The sequence below is a fragment of the Labrus mixtus genome, chromosome 18 (assembly GCF_963584025.1).
Source record: "Labrus mixtus chromosome 18, fLabMix1.1, whole genome shotgun sequence".
NCBI lineage: Eukaryota > Metazoa > Chordata > Actinopteri > Labriformes > Labridae > Labrus > Labrus mixtus.
The window spans coordinates 10,165,192-10,187,464 of record NC_083629.1 but is presented as its reverse complement, the minus strand read 5'-3'; the positions used below and the strand labels follow the sequence as shown (position 1 = coordinate 10,187,464).

Sequence of the window (22,273 nt, the reverse complement as noted above, 5' to 3'; positions counted from 1 at the left end):
ACCCTTACATACACTCTGTGCCAAAAGAAATACAGCAAGTGCCACATTCCTTTATTTTGCCCTGTAACCACAACCCATATACCCAACCAACCTTGAAAAGCTTAACTTCCTTATTTTCTATTTAGTCATCTGTGAGAAATACCGGATACTACGTTCTTGAAGGGACTTCAAGGGAAACAACTGACATAATTTAGGTCGGTTTACATCAAGCTCCTTCAAACAAACTCAATAAACTACTAATAATAACTAAAACAACAAATGTGCTTGCCTAAATCGTTTCGTTTCGTGGGTCTTTTAAGCAATCATTAATTCATTTATCTCATCAGCAGTAGTCATTGCTTAGTCTATAGCAACTAAAATTGCTTCACATTTCTCTCAACATTGGCCTTGAAAATAATCCAACCATGCCAAAAGGTTTCCAACTAAATATTAGGATTGTAGCATATTCCCTTACCTTCCAAGGTGGTTCCTGTGCCCAGAAGAGGATCCCCCAAACCAGAAGAGTAGCGAGCACTGACAAACAGCTCATATTCAGTTACTGGTTGGAGGTTCTTCAGCACAACCTCAGTTTTATCTCCCTTGACAGATACCTCCTTCCTGTCACCTCCTTCAGCAGGTTTAAAGGCGATGCGGTACTGAAGGACATTTCCTGGAGCAGCTTTCCATGTCAGTTTCATTGTGGATATAGTCTCATTAAAGACGCGAAGGTCACGAGGAGAGCCACGGACTGAAAGAAAAACAAATGGATCAGTAATTTGTAACCAATGCACAGACAACCAAGGGCCACAAAACGTCCTTAAGCATGTTTTTCTAACTCACCTTCCTTGGTGGTGCCATCTATTTGCATGTCGTCCCCCATGGCTGTAGAGTACTGAGCAGACACAGACACTCGGTAGGTAGTGAGGGGGAAAAGCTCCTGAAGAACTATGGTAGTCTCTGGTCCAGTGGTTTGAGCCTCAAGATTTTCCCCTCCACCACTCAGCGGGATATAGGACAACCGATACCTTATCACAGAACCCGGAGCGGCTTCCCATGACACCCTGAAACTGTCAGTTGTCTCCTCCGTAACTCGAAGGTTTCGAACAGCTCCTTGCTCTGAAAAAGGAACATATTTAAGATCCTACTTAATCTCATTTTGATGCTAAACAATTTCATTTTTTAAAAACCATTGCAGTATTTGACTTGGTCCAAGTATATGCCTCTCACCTTCTAGAGTTGTCTCTTCACCAGTCAAAGGAAAACTGTCTCCTTTATCATACTGAGCAAAGACATTGACCTCGTAGGTGGTGAGGGGGAATAGTCGGGGCAGAATAGCTGTTGTAGTATCACCAGGCACTGCCAGGGTAACGTAGTCTCCTGTGATGTCCTCAGCCTTGCGAAAACGCACCAGGTAAGACAAGGCATTAGCATCAGGAGGTGTCCATGTGGTACGGAAGCTTCTGGAAGTAACCTCAGAGAACACCAAGTCAGTGGGTGGACGCAGACCTGAAAATAAAAGATTCCTTACTGAAGTTTCTGTCATATTAAAGCAGTCCAAAACATGAAAAAGTTGCAAATGCATATTACCATAGGCTTATTTTATTCATCGTAAGATTAAAAGGGGCTACTGTAGCTATGATATATCTATACTTCTCCCTGCCAATTGTCTTGTCCATAGACTATTACTTCCACTACTGGCAGGATAATAAGCAAAACATTGCTGTAACGTGGTACAGCTAACAATGAAATGAAGATACCATGGATGGAATGATAAACTCAAGAAATGGTGTGCGCTCTGGGATTATAGACTTCAGTGTCAAGTAGCAAATTGTGTGGTGTCATCCTTATACCACTGGTTGAAACAGCCACAGCTCAGTGGACCTTGTGAATTGAAATTGTGGTCAAGGCAAAATAGCAGTGTTGATCCAGTCACAAAAGTGTTTTCAGTCTGTGAATTATAACATATGGGCTGATAGAACTTATTCAAGAAGCATGTATCAGGTTTATTGGTATGTTTATTGGCAGACTATGGTTGTGTGACTTTATTCAATTTTCCCTGCACCTTGCCCTTCAGCAATTTTTGCAGACATATAATTATGATTGCACTTTATCTTTAATGCACTGGCTCTTTTCTACTTCCACTTCACAAACTCTTAATGGTCAGTCCAACTGACAGTCATGGTAGAGTGTCTGTATGGGCCCACATGAAGATACTGACACACTTAGTAACAGATGAAAAACTCTTGCCTTGAAATTATGTTGGGTCATAGTTATTGGGTTACATGTTCTATTATCCTACTTACTCTTCTTTTTAATGTTGAGAAGCTCCTGTTCAATCCTCAGACAGATAGACTGAGTCAGCTCTTTAGAAATCCTCTGGAAGGCATCAAAGTCCTCCACCTCAAAGACGTGATTTTCTGATGGGGGATTAGCGATGGCTTCCAGTTCTGACCTCACTGCATCCTTCACACCAACAGCAAAAATCTCCACATCAGTATTCCGAAGGTTTGTTGCTGCATCTTTGAACGAGTCAGATGACTTTCCGTCTGTGATCAGAACCATGACACGAGGAACGTTCTGTCTTGCTCCACGAGAAGAGAGAAAGATTTTCTCCCTGACATAGGTCATTGCTCTACCAGTGTTCGTCGAGCCACCGCGGTAGGGAAAGGTGCGCACAGCTTTGACAACAGCATTAATGTCATGATGGGTGTTGAGGGCAAATTCGGTATGTGGGTCACGACTGTACTGGACCAAGCTAAGTTGGACCTTGTTGGGTCCAACGTCAAAGGAATTCACTAGAACCTCCAAGAAGGCACGGACTTTGGCAAAGTTTTGTAATCCAATACTGTATGAGCCGTCAACCAGTAGGACCACATCAGCTTGCACATCCACTCCCAAAGAGCACTCTTTAAAAGGACAAGACATGATGGGTTAGTTAAAATCTTTGTATGGCTTCCATGATGGAAAAAGGTAAATATTGACATAAACGGGATGAGAGATTTATTCAATCATCAAAGTCTAGCAAGGATGACATGTCATGGACAACAAATCAGCTTACCTGTTGACACCTTGACAGGCTGGGTCTTTTCCATTGCCATGATGGGTTCACTCGGCATCAGACCTTTGAGGGCATACAGGCTGATCTCGTATTCAGTCTCAGGGGAAAGGTCGCGAACATTGATGGATGTTTGGGTGGGCCCCATGTACAGCTCTTGCCGTTTCATACCAGATAACATGGGGATAAGGGTGACCTTGTAGCCTGTAATATCACCTGAGGAGGCGTCCCATGTCACCCTCATTGACTTTGATGCAATTTCAGTGACCTGCAAGTTAGAGGCTGGCTCAACCACTGGGGGGAAATTGCAGGAAAATGTATTAATACATGAGTGGAAAGATTAATATTACAACCAAATGGTTATTATGCTGCAATTTTACAATTGTATTATTTGCTAGGATCATTTTGTGTCAAAGCTGTAAAACTTATAAATAAAAATAAAGTTTCCTAGTATTAAGATATTTTGACTTACTCTCCTCCCCGCTGACCAGAGCGCTGAGTTGCTCATCAACACCAGAGCACACCTCTGTGATGATTCTTTGCTGTACATCTTGGATCATGTCAAAGTTGGGAACATTGTACACATGTTTGCTGTGAGGTGTAGAGGCCATTTCCCTCAGCTCCTCCTCATCTGCGCCTTTGATACCTGTAAGGGAAAATGTGAAATACAAAACCATTTAACAAACACTCAGCGGCTGCATAACAGATGTGGTAGACTGCTGACAGTTTTAAAAGAGTTTGTGGGTTAGAAAAATGACAGTACTTGACTTTTATCGGGTCAAATATGGATATTGCAATCAATGGAAAATCAAATGATTTCCTAGAAGAGGCAGACGTTCACATGGGAGCGCTTATTCAACAGAAAACTGAATAAAAAACCATACCTAGGACAAATATTTCCACTCCAATGTTCCTAAGCCTTTTAGAATACTCCTCCACTGGGTCCTGGGATTTTCCATCAGTGATGATCATGGCTATCTTAGGAAAACCTTTCCTAGATCCAGCTGTCTCCGTAAAGATGTTTTTCAGCAGGTAATCTATGGCATCACCTTAAAACCGATATGTGCATGGGTAATTAAAATGTGTCCACATTGTTACATTGTTAGTTATTACATCAAACAACTTACTGTAGAGCTGATTTTCACATTTCCACAGTGAAATGGACAATTAAAAGCAATAACCATGCAATCCTTTATTGACTGAATTTTAGAAGAGAACTAATCTAAAAATGAAGAAATTTCCATTTCTGTACCTACTCTTGTTAAAATCGCCTTACCTGTCATAGTATTTCCCCCTTTGTATGGTAGTGAGCTGATGGCTTGAAGCAGGTCTCCTCTTCTGGTGTAACGGGTGAGGGGAAACTCTGTGCGGGTGTCAGTGCTGTACTGAACCACAGCAACCCGGGTCTTATCCTCTCCAATGTCAAAGGCCCCTGACATGGCGCCAATGAAGCTACGGATGTGCTTAAAGTTTTCTCTGCCCACACTCCATGAGCCATCAACCAAAAAAACCAAATCTGCAATTGCACTGACCGAACACTCTGGGGAAAGACAAGGATGAATAAGAGTCAGTCAGAATCCAGATATTAAGTTATTCTGACCTTCAGTATTTGGTATGCTTTAGTTTACAAGACATTAAAGATAGGTGTAAACATTAAAAATTATGAAGAGCATGTCTCAAATTAAACCACTGTCCAAGCCAGAAATGTGCCAATAAAGGTATGGCAGCAGCAGCTTGGTATGAGATCAAAATGTTTACAGTGGCCCATTTCGCTTCCTGTCGGTCTAAATAAAATCTTCTCCTTGACAGTTAGTTGGATGTCTCAGAGATGTGCGTTCTGACATCAAAGGAAATATCAGCCAATGCCAAATAGTGGTCTGGTATAGTCATTACAGTGGGCAAAAATGTGGCTCCACAGACTAAACATTCAGCAGAGGTTCCACCAGCATTGTTCACGTGTTTACTCTGAAATCAAATGGTGCTTTAAATCACTGATGAAATGCTCAAGAACACTTAAGATGACTCAACTGAAAATACTGGCAGGGCTTGTGTGGATGGACTTTCGGTAATATCTTTTTGACTCTAAATAAAAATAAGGAGAATCTGGAAGTCTGTGTAAAGTTTTCTGAAGAGTTAAACAGATGGGGGGGAAAGTTATCCTGACGTAAATCCTCACAGATTGTTGTCATAACGTGAACGGATGACAGTTTGACATTAGATTAAGACATTACTGCTCTTTGCAACATCTTTAACAGTTTGAGGAAAAGGCACTTGCTTCTAGGTAGCACAATGACACGTCATTCCTTGACAACCCCCAACCATTCCCTTCCAACCCTCCATTACACATAGCAGAAACCATGTCTCGGAGCGTCAAGCCTTCCTTTTCCTTTTTTTGTCTTAATGAACCAACTGGTTACAGTCAAAGGAACCAATACTGTATGTGCCCTCCCAGTCACTGTCAGATCCTGATCATAACCAGTTACAACCTCAACAGAAGGTCAAATGTATGCCTTACCATTACCAACATTTTCCATTGGGAAGAATAGAGTCATGAAGGGAAAATATCTATTAAAATAACTGGAAAGTAGTGTGGAGGACAGGCCCTGTTCATATTTTGGTTGACTAGAGGAAACATACTTACTGAGTAGATCTGACTGTGGCCTTCTGACTCGACCGCTGGTGTTACTGGACTGAACTGAAACACAGGAAACACTTGGTGAGTTAGCGCAGCACATTGCCTCACTGTATGCTTTTTCAGAGCGGAAAAAAAGGCAAGAAAATCAACACATCATAAAAGATGTCTGACAGGATCAAAACCACATGCACACAACACATATCTTCATGCAGCATTAGCTTTTAACGCTGAAAAATTCAACAGTCAGTAAACACAGATGTGATTTCTTACTACTAAAGCTCCTGGCTAAATGAACACGTCACATGGAATAAGTAATACTATTAATGTTTGACAAATACAGTCTATAGCACCCAATTTCTCATGTAATTTATATTCAATGTCACACAAAGCAAAAAAGCTTTTTTTTTCTGGATACAAAAGTAATTTTTACACTAACAAAAAATAAAAATGAAAGTTAACTGTTAATGTCCAGAACTTTCAGAAACCTGTTCTTGATTTTAAGTCTTATTCTAAACAATATTTTGCTGATATTAGCCACAGTCTAAATGAATCCAGTGTAAAATGTGTACTCACTGGTCAGTTGACCAAAGATGGGAATGCTCTCCTCTGTCCCAACAAACGAGTTAATGGACACAGAGTAGTCCAAGTCAGGGGTCAGGTTAGTAATTGAGGTTGTAGTTGTGTATGCATCAAGGGTAAAATCTCTGGCCGGTTCATCTAGGAAGGAATTTTAAAGTTAGTCAACAGTTGGGAAGCATTGTGAGCACAAAATGTATATTTCACCCAAAAAGCTGCAAGTACTGATTCCATACCGACATACCTGCATCTGATACTACTTGTATTCTGAAGCCCTCTATCCTTGACGAGGGTCTTGTCCATGACATGTCCACTGTGTTCTCATTTAGAATTTTAAATTTCAAGTCTGAGGGTGGTTCCACTGCAAAAAAAAGTGAAAAACTGTTACACCACAACAGATATGGCACATTGTATGTTTAAAAATTGTTATATTTTTGATCAAAGCAAAGTAAACCCAATCAAGCATTTACATTGAATCCAACGACAAACACTTCATGACTGAAGTGGACTTGTTTGTTGTTGGAGGACAGACACATACAGTAGGACAGTAGCACTGACTTCAAATTGTGAGGGTTACAATCAAAGAACACGTGACAACACTGAAAAAGTGTGAGACGCCATTTTTGGAGTAAAATGGCATTTGTTTGAGTTGCTCAACCTTCATGGCCAGCAACTCAAGCACTGGCATACACAACATGTGCACGACTCCACGCAAACTCTAACAAAGTGCAAACATTAAGTGAACCATCCAACACATGCTGAGTGCAGTCTTTGTAACGCATGCTCTGAGTCTATTCTACACTTCTTTTACAATGAAGAGGATCTCAGCATTACAAAAAAACTACTCTGACTTCATTCACAAATAACTGATTATACAATGGAATCGAGGTTGCCATGAGGTAGTTGAAGAAACTCTCGACATAATTGAACACCATATGTTATATATACATTGTATATAAACATATTTCAAACATAAAAAAGTGGTTTGATTTTTATTATTTTAAAACTCTTTTTCACAGGTGAGTGGCACACATCCATTGCAAACCTTTTAAAAAGAATACACAATTCGTCCCCAGAGACCCTTGTGTTCTTTTTCATTGGAAGCACAATGCAAAAGGAAATGAGGGAACAAAAATGACTGTTGACACTCAAAAGACTGTCGGAATAACCTATAATGAGTAAAGTGTGTGCATTAAAATAAACACAGGAAAACATATAAAGTGTGACAAGACCACACGCCTTTACATCGAGCTGACTTGCTCACAGCATCATGCATCATGTACATGAGAAAGTTGTTTGGCTGAACAACTTTGACTGATTGGACGGTAGTTTCCATGTACAGTTGGGACCACACAGACAGAGATGACAAACATATTTTATAATGATATTCTTTCTTACAGCTTCTATGTTAGCAGTCCAGGTACAAAAGCCAACGTTCATGAAAGAGAGTGTGATAACTTTTAGTATGTTGTCTTTACATGCATAAAATGAAATTACCTCTCAGTAAACAAAGTTAAGCATTGTCATTTAAAGTTTCATACTGTTAGTTTTGGATTGAACACACTTCTTTATTCAGTGATAAAAAAACAAAAAAAAAATTTGTTTCATGCAACTCAGCTAAGAAAGTTAAGTTATCATATTAAAGGCTAGTGTTTCATAACAGACATTTTTCATAGATCAACAGCTGCAAGACAAGAGAGAGGACAAGACGTCTTCATTTTTCTTTTATTAGAAAATTCAGGCAGAAGTAGGTTAGAGTGATATAGTGTGCACAGATGTATAGTGTTAAATCAAGTAATATCAATGATTTTAATCAATGGTAGCATAAAATGTTAAGGATGTTGTAGGAGCAATTAATTAAGCATGCATGACACCAAACGTGGATTATTTGTGATGTGAGTTCATGCTAGCTGTTACGTAAGAATGAGAGGTAAGAATATCATTGTAAAATATACTTTATGGAGGAAGCCATAGCTTGGGACACACTGAATGCACAGGCAGATGACAAACAGGAGCCCACCAAATGATTAAAAACTAGGACGATCACCAACCTGGCATATCAATTGCACGGAGCCCGGATGGACTGCGTTCCCCGTGTTTTCTCCACGAGTACTCATCTCCAACATGAAAATGGTGTGCAAGTGTGTGGGTGTTTGTGGGCAGGGGTAGGAGTAAGGGGGTGAGTTGGTTGAGAGGATGTTTGAGGGTTTTTTTGGGGGGATGGGGGGGGGGGGTTTACTCCCATGTTTGTCCAAGATGGTTTTAACTTCTCAGTTTGTTAAAACGTGTTTGACCATATGTCCTTCAGGTTTTAAAATATACTTGAGGAACAAAAAAGCAGTTTTGTGAAAATAATCTCTGGTGTATCGTTTGGACCTGGAATTGTTCTTGTTATGTGGGTGTCTGTCTCATCAGTTCCTAATGAAGGACATCTCTGGCTCTCTTGGGCCAGAGTCTGGCTACTGTTCTGTTAGTAACCTCAGTCGAAAGCCAGCACACCAGCCAGCCAGCTATCATGGCCAGAGCTACTGCCAGGAGGAGAGACCAAGAAGGAAAGAACACCGACTCTCCCAAAGAGGCAGGACAGATGCCAAAGTAATTCCACAACATGTGCTGACATTAAACACCACTGCATATTAACTTTCCATATGTACTGCAAATTCAGCGTTTTTGCGAAAGCCCGCAAAGGAGCCCGAGAAAGGCTCTTTGTCTTTTCGTCTGTCTGAGGATTAATTTGCTATTCTCGTATTTCATCTTTCCATTCCGTTAGTGGAGATATGTGAGGGTAGACGTTAGACTCCTCTCATCCCGCCAGAGAGCTTCCAAAAAGAAAAAGGCAGAAAGGTTTCCATACCATATTTCCATATTTGCCATTTTATTGGACTGAAATGTTTGCATAAGAAATTACTTTGAGTCATTTCATGTCAACTCTACTGACAGATTGCTAACAGTCTGTGACTTGCCGTACAGTTAGCTCTTGTGGCATGTACGGAGGTAGGTATTTAACAGCTCCTAAAACAGTTATATACGAGCACAGGTGGAAGTTGGAATGTTTCAAAGTTGTCAACTTAGTATACATTTTTAGGCACTTGAAATATCCTTGGATATTTCCATTTTAATTCCACTACATAACTGGGATAAGAAAACATTTACCATATAGATGCTTTCTCATTTGACACTAGAATTACACTAATGTTACGTTTTTTTTTGTAATTAAGAGCATCTTTAAAATTGTTTTTATGTATTTCAATACCTGGACTCAAATTTTCAATGTTGTTGAACGCTGTTGTCAATGTAATGCCTTAAAACAATGCATACCACTGCAACCTCTAAAACCGCTGCAGAGAGATGAACACAGGTTACCAATTTCCTACTACAACCTCAGCATACTCATAATAACTTAAAAACATGTGATGTAGCATTTCAATGGCTAATTACCGAGGACTTGGCAGTCTTCCAGATTTCGCTGTGGAAAAAGTGCAGAGACTTGCTATCATAAAACTAAAAGAGTAACAGCCCTGCTTAAGCATTTATGGGGAAACATTAAGCCAAGAACTGACTTTTGTTCTATCCTGCGCCCCGCTGTTTGATGCACTAATTAGAAATATGAAATTAAATATGTTTTAATGTGCTTGCTTTCTTACAGTTGCCAAATCTAGATGAGAAAATTGCTTCTTAAGTATCTGTTTAAACCCATCTAAATTACAGCCTAATATAAGTACATTTGATCTGCATTTGGATTTAACATCAAAGCCTATAATGAGTACTGACAGATAAATCTGACAAAATAAGCTATGAGGGATTAAAGAATGTCCATCACAGAGGAATCATTGTCGTTCAGAAGTCACATAATTAAATAGCATACACATGAAATAAGATAACTTTATTCAGACTATCAAAACAAAGGGTTCATTTTCCCTGTAATGGTTCTCTGACATTAGACCTTATTCCTGTAACATAAACAACCAGTGGAGATTAAAAAAAAAAAAGGTAAAGAAGAGCAGCAGGAGATGAAGAGACAGAGTGGTAAAGTATGTAAGTGTTCTGGAGGCCAGATGGTTTCATTTACCTTGAGCATCTATGGAGGATATCAGGGCTGCAAGCAAGGCAGCCGTGGCCAGTGACAGCCCTATCTTCATGTTTGGTCCTTAAAGGTCAGCAGCGCATTAACCAGTCTGAGGACAAAAAGAGAGAAAGTGTGTTGAAATTTGCAGATCTGGGATACAGCTCACTCTGTTAGTGTGGTGTAACCAGTCACTACAGGCTGGTGATACATCTATGTCTAATTCACTGCTGCATCAACAGAGACAGATTTAGATTTTTGCTGAAGAATGGCCAGTTTGCCTTTAACCAAAACCACATAATGAATAACATGTGTGATCCAAGTACCTTCCTGATTTCTTCTTTTAATGTACAAACTCAATACCTATAGCTCTAATTATTGAATTATTGCTTTTCTTTATGACAAAAATGGCAAGACTCATCTAGACTTTGTTACACAATAAGTGCCACACCTTGCTGCCTCCAGCTGACACACATACCCTGAGGTACTACTTAGTGCTTATATAGTCTAAGTATTAAGTAATGAGCTTTGGGGGTTTTTTTTTTTCACATAATGCTCATGATATATTTTTAATAAATCATCTCCTTAATATTTTAATCAATGATATGTATACTTTTTTTGTTTTTTAATGTAAAGAATATTGGGCTTTTTTTTTTCAATCCATTGTCTCACATCATTTGAAACTCAAATATGTAAATTGCCTCCCTTATTCCTATAACCTCTCCTTCTCTTTAAATGTATCTATTTCTTTTTGATTGTTGCGTTATATTACAAGCATCAATAAGAGATATTTTCCTCCTACACCAGATGTGTACTAAAAAGATAGTTTTAATGCAATTATCAACTTTAGTATCTTATGCACACAGTGTTTTTTTTTTTTTTAACTCAAGCATAAGAAGAGGATCCCCACACATTAGGATATAGCTGGATTTCAGCCTCTGAAATCTTTACCACGAGCTGTGCGCCCCGCCTGGTGCACGAGCACTCAAACTACAGCTACAGGAGCCGAAATTCCGACACAATTAGGCTTCATCTAATTAAAATGACTTAATGCACAAAATAGAGAACAATCATTTTTAATGTATTTTTCACTGAAAAGTACGTTGTTAAATCATATCATTCAGCTTTTGATCCAGATTTCAAACAGATCGTTTGTTCCAATGCATCTTTAATATAAAAAGTTACTTAGCATATCTTAAAAGAGCCTACTTAAAAAACGTTATTTAAAGGTATTCAACTTGTGTTTACAGCATTCATCTTCAAAATGAATCTAAAGCAGAGTGCTCAAAAAATTGGAAAACACACTAAAGGGTAAAACTGCTAAATATATCAAAGTACTTTCTCTTGTATTCTAAAATGTATAATATACTCGTAAATAAAATTCAGTGTACTCACCAATTCAACCCCCCAGAAAAATCAACAGAACAAATGTGCGAGCAACCTGCTGGAAGCCTCCCCCTCCGAAAAGTGAGAGAAAAGTTTCAGAAGCTGTGAAAGGACCCCTCTCTCCTCTCTCTAGCTACTGGAAGCTCCGCCAGCAGATGTCCAAGAAGGAAAAGCCTCTTTCCAAGTGGGAAGAATCTTTCCACCATCGACTACTTAACAGGGGGGGCAGTCCCCAGCTCTCAGTTTACCATCAGATGAGCTTCTTACGAAACTTCTGCCCGTCACTTGATGCATGTCCCCGCGAAGACCGATCCACTGTTTGGAAATTACATTTTTGCCTGCATTCCTTTGGTCTGGTGATTTAATGACTTTCCAGTGGCAATGTGTTTTCACGGCAGGGTACCAGTTGGCCAGACAACACTGAGAGGGGAAGTGTCATATATGGGCATCAGGCAACCTTAACCAGTATGGACTTACCTGTCAACTTGATATTTTTCACTTAAAAACTGAATCCCTTGGCTTTGGCTCTCGTGGTTATTTCTCATGAAAAATGTAATATGTTTGCACAAACAAACTCGTATACGTATGTATTTTATCTTGTTCGTTTGTAACTTTATTTAAATTGTTGGGATCAAAGTTAAATAATCCTCTATTGAATCACTCGAAGCATTTAAGTTAAAAGCCCACCTTTGCGCTGCTACAATGAGACTGTTTCTGATTAATTGGGTTTTGGTGCCCTCTGCTGGTCACAATAAAGACTTACAGCACGTTTTCGTTCCTGACGAAAATCCAAACTTCCCCAATTAAAGTACACAGTTTTAAAAAGCCACACAGTTCATGGAGGTTTTTATTTTAAATGTTTTATTCTGTTTCACCTTGTAGTCTGTACAATCAATAAATATGTATTACTTGCATGCATTTAAGAACACTGATCCCATTCAGTGGACAAATAGTTTCCCAGTTTCAAAATATGCACAAGAGTACGAGCATGATTGTTCATTTCGCATGGAAAGTCCACTTAGGCGCTGCGGTTTCACCGTGGCTTCTTGGGCATTGCAGCATTGAACAGCTCATACACAACATATCCACTCCCTGTGAAGAGATCAAACAAGTATCACAGATGTGAGCGAGAAAAAACACACACTTGTTGTCTTGAATTTAAACAACCCTTTATGATGAATTGTGAAATTACAGTTATTTAATCTTAAAAGCCAGTGTCAGTAATAACAATTATGGTCAAGTCACTGGTAGAATTTTTTTTTTTTTTCCAAATCAGACTCAGACATTTGGAGTGAGGCTGACTCATCTGACTCACACACATTTCAGACAAATACTGACATACCAAAGACAGTGAGAATCATCGTGGCTGTGTAGAGCAGAACATCCTTTGTCCCGCCCTTAAGATGGATAGGTAAACCGTTGTCCTCCTGTTTAGAGAGTAAAAAGTCAATAAGTATCATTTTGTAGATAGTTGTATTTATTTCTAATATAAACGCCTCAAAAAAAGTTTGGAAACGTTATTTCGGTCAGTTATTTCGCCCCTTTAATAATACTAATTGGTGTTGTATTTTATATCGTTGGAAAGCCTGATTAGTCACCTTTACAATGAGATATAACTTGTAAGGATCGTGCATTCGTGGAATGTGCAACACAGCTAAACGTGTGAGTAGCGCCCTAAAAAAATGTGGCCAAAATCCCCTGCAATGGGGCGCTGGTGGCGCAGTGGTTAGTGCGCGCGCCCCATGTATGGAGGCTGTAGTCCTCCAAGCCCAGGTTCAAATCCAGCCTGTGGCTCCTTTCCCGCATGTCATTTCCAACTCTATCCACTGCCCTATCTCTCCATTAAAGGCACAAAAAGTCCAGAAATAAATCTTCTTCTGTTGGTATTCACTCCTGTTTTGAGCTTCAAGTGCTGCCAGGTGTGTGCCAGTTACAGGTGTATGACTGACACCTAATTGACAGCACTTGTGGGATCATCTTGGGCATGCTGTTCATGCCAGAGTGACCAACACAACCACGCTGGTTGACCTTCAACAACTCCTGGTTGAGGAGTGGGATGCCATCCCACAGCAAAATGCGACCAGGCTGGTGACCAGCACGAGGAGGAGGGGCCAAGCTGTTGTGGCCTCGTATGGATCATCCACACGCTACTGAGGTCCCTGACAGTGTAAAAAATGTATTATTGTGGGAGAGTGCAATCATCAATTCCACCAAGCAACTCAAAACAGGAGTGAATAACAACAGAAGAACATTGCAGGGGATTTTGGCACATTTTTTTTTAGGGCACTACTCACACGTTTAGCTGTGTTGCTCAATTCACGAATGCACGATCCTTACAAGTTATACCTTGTTGTAAAGGTGACTAATCAGGCTTTCAACGATATAAAATACAACACCAATTAGTATTATTAAAGTGGCGAAATAACTGACCAAAATAATGTTTCCAAACTTTTTTTGAGGAGTTTATATGAAGCATCCCTTTCAGAAGCATACTTCTGGTTCTAGCTTTCAGGAGTATTCAACTTTTGGTCATGCTCATCTCTATTTAACCACAGTAATGAAGTGGTGGCACACAGTACACTATGCAGTGAAGCAGTGCTTGATCTATCAGCTACAGTTATACAGGAGTTTCTTGCGCTATGCAAGGATCAGCAAAGCCTGCCACACTGGAACTTTGTGTTTTGCAATTGGTTTTAATAGTCACGTGCAAGCATGATTAGTATAACTCCGGTCTCAGCTAAAGTTGAAGGTTATTTTGGAGGGCCAAACCCCACTGATACTTATCTGTCAGGCTACAAAGAGGTACAATTAGATTCTGTCTCCAGAATCTGGGGATAGAGTACAAACTTTAACATTATCATTAACCTTCGAAAAATGTCTCATTCTCTGTATTGGTACAAACACTGACAAACTAAAACAAAGAAAGTAAGCCAAAACTTAAACAGGCACATCATTATTTTAAGTACAAAAAAGGTGCCTACAAATTATACTTAGGTTATGATTTTACTTCAAAGTGCCTAAAACATTCTCATATCAACAATACTTCAATGATTTAGTATTTACTGTTTTGGTGAATGAATAAACATATCAACTTAAAGCTTTGATATAACCATTTCTTCTGGTAAGAGAGGAAAACCATGTTCAAAGATAACGTCTTCACCAGGCCAGTCTTCTCTTGAGGCTTTCAGGAGCGAAACAGCCTCTGAAACTCTTCTACCAGGTGGGACATTGATGGGATCATATCTGTCCTTAAATAGATTCACCCTACCTGAAACACTTTTTGTTTGTCTTTCACAGTGTTGTCAATCTGTCTTCGAGCGCTGCTGGAGATGGTCCTCCTGGAAAGCTGCCTCAGCCCCTGATGACACAAACACTCAAATTAGGGTCATTTGGTTTGAACAGTTATATTTTAAGTATGACAAAAAAAATTAATACAAAGGAAAATGATTTCTCCGCACTGAAACAGTAAGAGACAGTGAAATGACAAAAAAATACACATGGAGTCTTCAGGCTTTGACAAGTCGGGGCCATAGGGTTAAAAAACTACATCTCCATAGCATTGGGCTTCTTCAAGAAAGTGAGCTAAAAATAAATCCTCGTTTCGAAACGTGTGATAGTCAAAACGGTGACATCTTCTGGCTGGGCCTCTATATTGCATGTACAGGGTCGGAAAAAGAGAGCAAGTCAACACAGAGGTCACCTCACTGCTTACACCTTGAAGTATTATTTAAATAAGAGGTGATTCTTAATATGAGGCAATACGTCCATAACTGATTCATGGTATTTCAACGTTTGGTAATTGGCTTTACAGTATCTCTAATACTAAATAATGGATTGATTGCACCTGCTTGACGACCTACTTAAATTAAACTTACACCTTTATTTATTTAAAAACGAACCTTACCTTACACTTCAAACATTGTCTTAATGTTTCTCAAAACCATGACGTCATCCTGTTCCCTGAATACATACATTACGGCGTCCCGTGTGGTCAAATGCATTTCGTACAAATAGATAACTTGTGGAGTATTCTGCTTCATGTTTATAAAATACGTGTTAATACATCTGACTAAACATGAAGTCATATCAATTGGCAACTGTAAAGGTTATTAACACTGAGTGAAAATATGATAATTAAATGAATACATGTAATAACTACACATATTGTTGCTCTGTAATGCTACATAGTCAATGTGAGCCACATCAAGTGTTAAAGTGCATCAAGGCACCGTTACTATTCAATGACGCGACAATAACATTTGAATAACAAACCTGGAACGTGTTACGATAAATAACCTTAATTAAACGTCTCTTACCAAAAGTTGTCTGTACATTTTAGCAAACTTCTGTTTTGCTAAGCGAAGGGGTTGAGGAGCCGATCATAGACCGTAAGGGAACGGTACAGTACAGCACAAGGACACTGCGAGAATGACTTCCCACAATCCTTCGCTGCCGGGCATCTCACATCCGGTCGCGTGACATTATTCAAGATGTCTGCAGCCTGGCGCTCTCTCGTCTGCGAGCGCTCGCCTGTGTGCACTCGCCTGTGAGCTCTCGTCTGGGAGCTCTCGTCTGTGTAATTCCTAATTTTCAACATAAAGCTCCAGAAATAAAAATATCTGTAGTGTACATGTGATATATTACAAATACATTCAACACTAAATAAAAAAAATAAAAAAAAGCAATTTCGCCATTCTATAAGCATATGTGCTTTTTGAGCACATGAGACGAGAGAGTGCCAGGATGCAGCCATACCTGACTCACATTATAAGTGATATTTATTTTAAAACAATAATAATAGTTATCCTTGTTAATTTGTGATAATAATAACATAGAAAAAATAAAAACTACGACAAATACGTGGTAGAGCTTTGTTGGCAGCTTCAGCTGGAGAAATGTTGAAAAGAAAATAACACAAATACATTCACCAAGTAGTTTAATTGGACCCTACAAACTTTATAAAAAACCCAGAAATTTCCAATTAAAACAGTTAACTTATTTTAAATTAAAAGATTAAATTATTATCACAACAGAAGAAGTGAAACAATGTGGGAAACTAACAAATGTGACACTTTTAAAGTGCATATCATTTGGTCAACATTGAAGAATGTAATTAACTTAACATACAGGTCAAACTGTAATTACATCATAAATATTTGTGCTCAAATCAGCCTGAGACATGGCCCAGAGTCTTAGAATTAAGAATACTGGATATAATGGTGCAGGATTATGTTACTTATGATTATTTAGCATTAGATGATTATTTTTAAAAGATGCCTTATGACTGGAGCAGTCAATGTATACAACCAGCCACACTAGAGTGTAGATAATATGAATTTTGGTACTACTATTCATGAGAATCCTATAACCTTCTAAGGATAAAATGCTTCATTTTATACATCAATGCTTACTATCATTAACAGCACGCGTGCAGTGATTATCCCATCCTATATTCGGGGTAATCTCAAATATCAGAGAGGTATGTCATTGAAATATAATGGTACATTCTTCAGCAGGATATATCACATAAAAGGGACAAAAGCTTGCATTAAAAATACATACATCCTTCAATAATTAAGCCATTTGCAAAGCACTGCTAAAACAAAACACAGGTACTTTTAAAATGTTTAGATAAATAGAAAATAAAAATGTTCTTGTGAAGTCCGGATATGACATTCTTAACAGCTGACTTGAAGCTGTATGCACAGAGACACGGCCTGCAACATCCTTCTTTTGTTGCCCTACACATAAACACAGCTTTGGATGAGAAGCTGCTGTCCTTACACGAACACACAACAAACAATGACAGAGACCAGTGTATTCACGCTGAAATCAACAAGCAATCCACAACGGACCTTTTAGGGTCACCCATGCATGCAGAGGCAGGAAGATGCGCTACAGGAGCAGATCAGTTTGGAATATCTGCACTATTGTTGCGAGTGTCATATTTATGGTGGATGATAAGCAGAACTACACCCAGGAAGAAGCAAATGGAGCCCACAGTGATGTAGGCAATGCCAAGGAAGGGGTTTTTCCCTCCCATCCAGGAGATGGTACTCAGGATCATACGCTTGCGACCATCAAAACTGAGAACAGGGTAATCTGATTATTTAGAGTTAAAGAGAACAAAACAATTGGGAGAAAACTTGATGACAGGGTTACAGTTTACACATCACTTTATAAAAAAAACATTACAACAAGTGAAAGAACTGTGGTTAGTTAGGGTGTAATGGTGAACAGAAGTCACTGTTCAGTTCGTGACTCAGTTTTAGGGTCACAGTTCTGTACAACGTCAGTACGACAGAAAGAAAGCAACAATATGTCCCGAGTGCATAAACCCAGGTTTCTCTCATTTCCTTTAAATGGACAGTAGTGCAAGTTACAGTTTCATCCATCTAGTATTGTTTTTAGGACTACCTGCGATAGTCAGCTTGTAGTGTATTAATGACTTTATAAGAAAGAGAGGAAAACAAAACATGATGCAAAATAAAAATCACCACAGAAACGAATCTCCTGATGTGAAAATATAAATAAAAAACTATGTAAACTATGAGACAAAATAAGCGATGTGCCTTTATGTATCATCTTGGAGGTAGTTAGGCACCTGATAAAGGTGCAAAATGAGCGCTTGTGTACGGTCACTGTGGCAAAGAATGTCCATCCATCTGTTGTTGGTGCAAAGGTGGCTGAAGCAGATAACTCGGGCTCAATCACCGCTTGTGTTCGCCAGTAAAAGGCAGGGACTACAGGCGGATTAGCTTATTCAAACGAGAAGGGTTATCGCGAGGAGGATTGAACACTTAATACTTGAAGCCGGGGTCCTCTATTATTGCATATGCACGCATAGCCCTAAAAAAGTATTAGCTTTGGTTCAATGCATTGAATCTTAATCGAACCATTGCAAACAAACACTTAGCTTTTAAATAGTCAAAGATGTCCGCTGATCAATGTTTAAGTTTTAGCTCTGTTGGTAAAAATATTTGCTTTTCTATTTGAGTGACTTACGTATCCTTCTTCATATTTTTCAAACTTCTGGGGTTTCATTCAGATATTTAGACATATTTGCTTCATGTAAAACACTGATACCTCTTTAATCTGGAACATGTGCTGAGATCAAAAGGCCAGTGTTTGGCTTTAGGATACTAAAAAAAGAGAGTCACATGTCTTACTGCCTCATTAGAAAGTAAATGACAACAAGCTGATAAACCTATGCACACTAAATATGTAACTGTTGTTGCGTAGGGGTGTTTCTTTGTTTACTTAGTTTACACCTAGACTCTCGTATGCAGATTTATGCGGGGACAACAAAACTATGTGTAAGACGTTGCAAGAATGGTTTTCTACATAATGTTCTTACCCTCTGAAGCTTTATACAAATATCATACTATCAGCCAAACAAACAGCTAAAGCCTGCTTTAAATTTGAATGTGCAACATAGTTTTTCATTCTCTTCAAAGGATACTGTAGTTGATGTCCAAGATGTACTGGCCACTGGGTAGAGTCGGGGTTGTGCTAGACTTCTTCTGGATGATGCGATAGAGCTTCCGAAAGGTGGGCAGAGCAGCTGTGCGCATCCACACTATGAAGTCCTCGTTGATAAAGCCATTGTTCTCAAGATCTGTAGAGTCCAACTCATACACTGGCTTCCTCCAGTTCACTGGCTTAGATGTGCCTGAGAAAGATCAAGACAGAATCATGCTGGTTACTGAAAACATCACTGTTTTGAGATATAAAAAAAATATATATATTCTTTGCAAAGTTTGCTGAAATCACCTCGGAAAGCTACAGTGAGGTTGTTGTTTCCACCGGGATTCCTGAACTTCACATGCTTGTCTGTCCACCACGCGATGCCCTTCTTCACCAGAGGAATTTCATTTCTGGAGCCATTCAAATCGATATAATACAGCTCCAGAGTGTCTGAAACAAAGAGACACTACATTTAGTTTAGTCACATGAATAAGCTTAACTGCTGTCATGTGCAGAACTTACAGTAACAGTTTAAAAAGTCAAAGAGACATCAGTTGAACTTGTTTGTAATGATAATTACATTGTTATTGTTACATTGCCAAGGAGGACAAATGGAAGTTGTCCACCATGTCTGACTTACCGTTGAAAAGGCTGTTAGCTATGGCTCCACAAGGAGCAATCGGAAATCCCTCACTTGTACGGTATGGTTCACATTCCTTGCTTGGGTTCTGTAAAGAGCAGCTAGTGTTAAAGCCATGCAAAGGTACTCAGCATCTCAGCATTTTGAAAAATAAAAAATATCCAAGAGCATACCGTCAAAGCAGAGTGGTCACCATTCAGTTGGCTGTCATCCCTTGACTTCACATAGCGTCTGTGGTTTTGATAGAAGTTGGATAAGCCATAGTACATGAAGACATTGCTCTGCAAAGGAGGCAAGATTGGGTTATAGACAGAATGCATCTGTACGGTAACGTTGGATTAACCGCTAATTTCAGGAAAAATTACCCAGTATCAAGTAACGGTTTCCTTATGTTCTTCAATCAGATATCTCTTTGCCAGAGTTTGTGAACCTACTGCAATTATGCCATATATCGCATAACCCTTATATAACAGCACTTAGTGTTACTGCTTTGTCTGATCCGCAAAGTGTTTCAATGACGGTCTGAGAGCTTTATAAGTAATCAATAAAAGCCTTCTAAAAGTTGAAGGGATGCACATTTTTAGACTGAAATGATCAATGGAAGCTCTAAACCAACCTTGAGCATGCTTTTTTTAAGCTTTGATTGGATCTTAATAGAAATTTAGTGTCATGAGTTCTTTCTCTTCTTTACTGCACATCAATAAACACCATTAAGGTTGACGCTGAAGCATATATTATTCATTTGGTCTGAACACTGTAAGCTTGTGCTGACCTCAAACGGCTGCGTCAACGTGAAATTCACAGAGCAGTGACAGGGTGTCGTGCTATTCCAGCTGAAGTTCTTGGCACAGACGTAGCATGGATTGGAAATGTCAACACCAGTGTAATCAATCTGGAAAGAAGAAGAAGAAGAAGAAGAAGAAAAAAAATAGCAGAAGTGAACATTTTGAGTAAACTTCCCTAAAATAAAGTGATGATGATGATGGTTGTCACGACTGTTTTTGTTTGATAAACGATGTCTTATAAGATGGTTTCTATACTGATTAGAGCTCTCAAGAACTGCCGTCAACGTTGTGCTTTGCCTCTGGTCACTTCCTGTCAGCACCTGTGTGTCCAATCGGACTCAAAGCTGATCGTTTGCTCTTACTGACATTGTTCCCTTTTTTCTAGATCCTTGCTTGTGTTGTACTTACTCTCTGATGTACGTCGCTTTGCATAAAAGCGTCTGCTAAGTGAATTGTAGAATTGTTTTATCCTGTAGAATATCCACAGACAATGGAGGAAGTTTATTCAACAATTGTCAAGCAATCAATTCCACCTTTAACAACAATTACAATGGCATTTTTAATAAATTTAAGTTATTTCGTTTGGCCATTGATGACAGGGACTTAACATTGTCTAACCTTGTTTATGTGCATCTAAAGTTTTCCAAGAGGTATTTCTGACACATACTAAGGAAATAATAGAGACTTCATATTCTACGACACATTCCAATAAAAACAATTAATTGCAGCAACAGAATGACTACAATGTTTATTACGACAATAGTTTAAGCTGATCAGTTGTTGCTGTTACTTAATACGTTGACAGCTGTGGAAAAAGTCCTGTGTTCCTGCCTCTCACAGCTTATTTACATTGCTTACAGACGCCTTTGGGTAGAAAATAACCTTGGTTAAACGAACAGTGTAGAAAAACTTATAATAATCAACTGTTTTAGCTACCCAGTTAAATGACAGGCAGCCGTGTATTTGAGTTTACCTCGAACTCTTTGATGTTGTTTGATGAGACATACAGGCCGATGCCGATGGGGATGAAGATAAGTCCAATCACGAAGAAAGCGGGCAACACAGTGCCTGCTGTCAGGATGGGCTGCCAGGCTGGTAGTCTCTGCTGTTTGAACGCTGTGTTGTCTGGCTTTTTACTTTTCACAACCCCTGCGCCTCCATGGTTAGCGGCACCCGAGTGGTGTCCGTCCTCTTCCTTCGCGTTGTAGCTAGACGCCATCATGGCTGCAATCCGCTGCGAGCAAAACTAATCTACTGTTGACAGCCGACGGGCCTTAGTTGATCCCACACGGTCAAACAGCGAACAAAATCGTTAAGGTAAAGTGTATAAATGTGTTAGGAATGACATGTATCCTCCAAATCCATTTATTCTACCTGACTCATTGTTTTAGTAGTAGTATTTTGCCTGTCTCGTTAATCCCATCTAAGAAGAAGAAGCCGGAAGTTTCGTAGCCAATGGAATGATGAGACGTAGCAATTACGTCATCACAGAAAATATAGACGCCCCTTTAACATTTTGCACTGTGATGCTAAATAATGAGATCCTTTTTGTTACCTTACAGTCTGTAATCTATTTACAGTGATTGAGATCCTTTCAAAAAATACATCAGTTATGGTAGCATTAAAGCTACATAGGATGTAAAAAGCATCCGGATTCTCAATTACAACATTTAATTAATTTAATTAA

General features: G+C 39.2%; 3 protein-coding genes across 5 annotated transcripts in view; all 3 read right to left on the bottom strand.

Annotated features, from left to right (window-relative positions):
• col12a1a (collagen, type XII, alpha 1a) overlaps positions 1 to 10,420 on the bottom strand; it is a 54,274-nt gene extending 43,854 nt beyond the window's left edge. For all 3 annotated transcript variants that reach the window (XM_061062581.1, XM_061062582.1, XM_061062583.1), the window contains exons 1-12: positions 10,315 to 10,420; positions 6,490 to 6,606; positions 6,243 to 6,386; positions 5,676 to 5,729; positions 4,311 to 4,574; positions 3,919 to 4,083; positions 3,507 to 3,680; positions 3,038 to 3,328; positions 2,283 to 2,885; positions 1,207 to 1,485; positions 820 to 1,095; positions 455 to 727 (exon numbers count right to left, since the gene is read on the bottom strand). In XM_061062581.1, the coding sequence (XP_060918564.1) occupies positions 455 to 727; positions 820 to 1,095; positions 1,207 to 1,485; positions 2,283 to 2,885; positions 3,038 to 3,328; positions 3,507 to 3,680; positions 3,919 to 4,083; positions 4,311 to 4,574; positions 5,676 to 5,729; positions 6,243 to 6,386; positions 6,490 to 6,606; positions 10,315 to 10,384 (2,710 nt within the window). In that variant the 5' untranslated portion in view covers positions 10,385 to 10,420. The remainder of the gene's footprint in view (positions 1 to 454; positions 728 to 819; positions 1,096 to 1,206; positions 1,486 to 2,282; positions 2,886 to 3,037; positions 3,329 to 3,506; positions 3,681 to 3,918; positions 4,084 to 4,310; positions 4,575 to 5,675; positions 5,730 to 6,242; positions 6,387 to 6,489; positions 6,607 to 10,314) is intronic.
• A 2,114-nt stretch (positions 10,421 to 12,534) lies between these two features.
• LOC132992970 (cytochrome c oxidase subunit 7A2, mitochondrial-like) lies at positions 12,535 to 16,161 on the bottom strand. Its single transcript, XM_061062586.1, has 4 exons — positions 16,011 to 16,161; positions 14,963 to 15,052; positions 13,037 to 13,121; positions 12,535 to 12,786 (listed from the first exon to the last, which is right to left on the bottom strand). The coding sequence occupies exons 1-4, from the start codon at positions 16,026 to 16,028 to the stop codon at positions 12,728 to 12,730; spliced, it is 252 nt and encodes an 83-aa protein (XP_060918569.1). The 5' UTR covers positions 16,029 to 16,161; the 3' UTR covers positions 12,535 to 12,727.
• A 452-nt stretch (positions 16,162 to 16,613) lies between these two features.
• Positions 16,614 to 22,050, bottom strand: tmem30aa (transmembrane protein 30Aa). Its single transcript, XM_061062585.1, has 7 exons — positions 21,560 to 22,050; positions 20,574 to 20,693; positions 19,975 to 20,082; positions 19,802 to 19,889; positions 19,468 to 19,611; positions 19,157 to 19,366; positions 16,614 to 17,796 (listed from the first exon to the last, which is right to left on the bottom strand). The coding sequence occupies exons 1-7, from the start codon at positions 21,806 to 21,808 to the stop codon at positions 17,603 to 17,605; spliced, it is 1,113 nt and encodes a 370-aa protein (XP_060918568.1). The 5' UTR covers positions 21,809 to 22,050; the 3' UTR covers positions 16,614 to 17,602.
• Positions 22,051 to 22,273: the final 223 nt, after the last annotated feature.

Coding starts and splice junctions, on each gene's coding strand:
- LOC132992970 (XM_061062586.1), bottom strand. Junction 13,122..14,962: donor ACAAACAAAAAGTGTTTCAG/GTAGGGTGAATC, acceptor CTCTCTAAACAG/GAGGACAACGGTTTACCTAT. Junction 12,787..13,036: donor GATGATTCTCACTGTCTTTG/GTATGTCAGTAT, acceptor ATCTCTTCACAG/GGAGTGGATATGTTGTGTAT.
- tmem30aa (XM_061062585.1), bottom strand. CDS start 21,808: ATGATGGCGTCTAGCTACAACGCGAAGGAAGAGGACGGACACCACTCG. Junction 20,694..21,559: donor ACAACATCAAAGAGTTCGAG/GTAAACTCAAAT, acceptor TCTTCTTTCCAG/ATTGATTACACTGGTGTTGA. Junction 17,797..19,156: donor CATCTTGGACATCAACTACA/GTATCCTTTGAA, acceptor CTAAATAATCAG/ATTACCCTGTTCTCAGTTTT.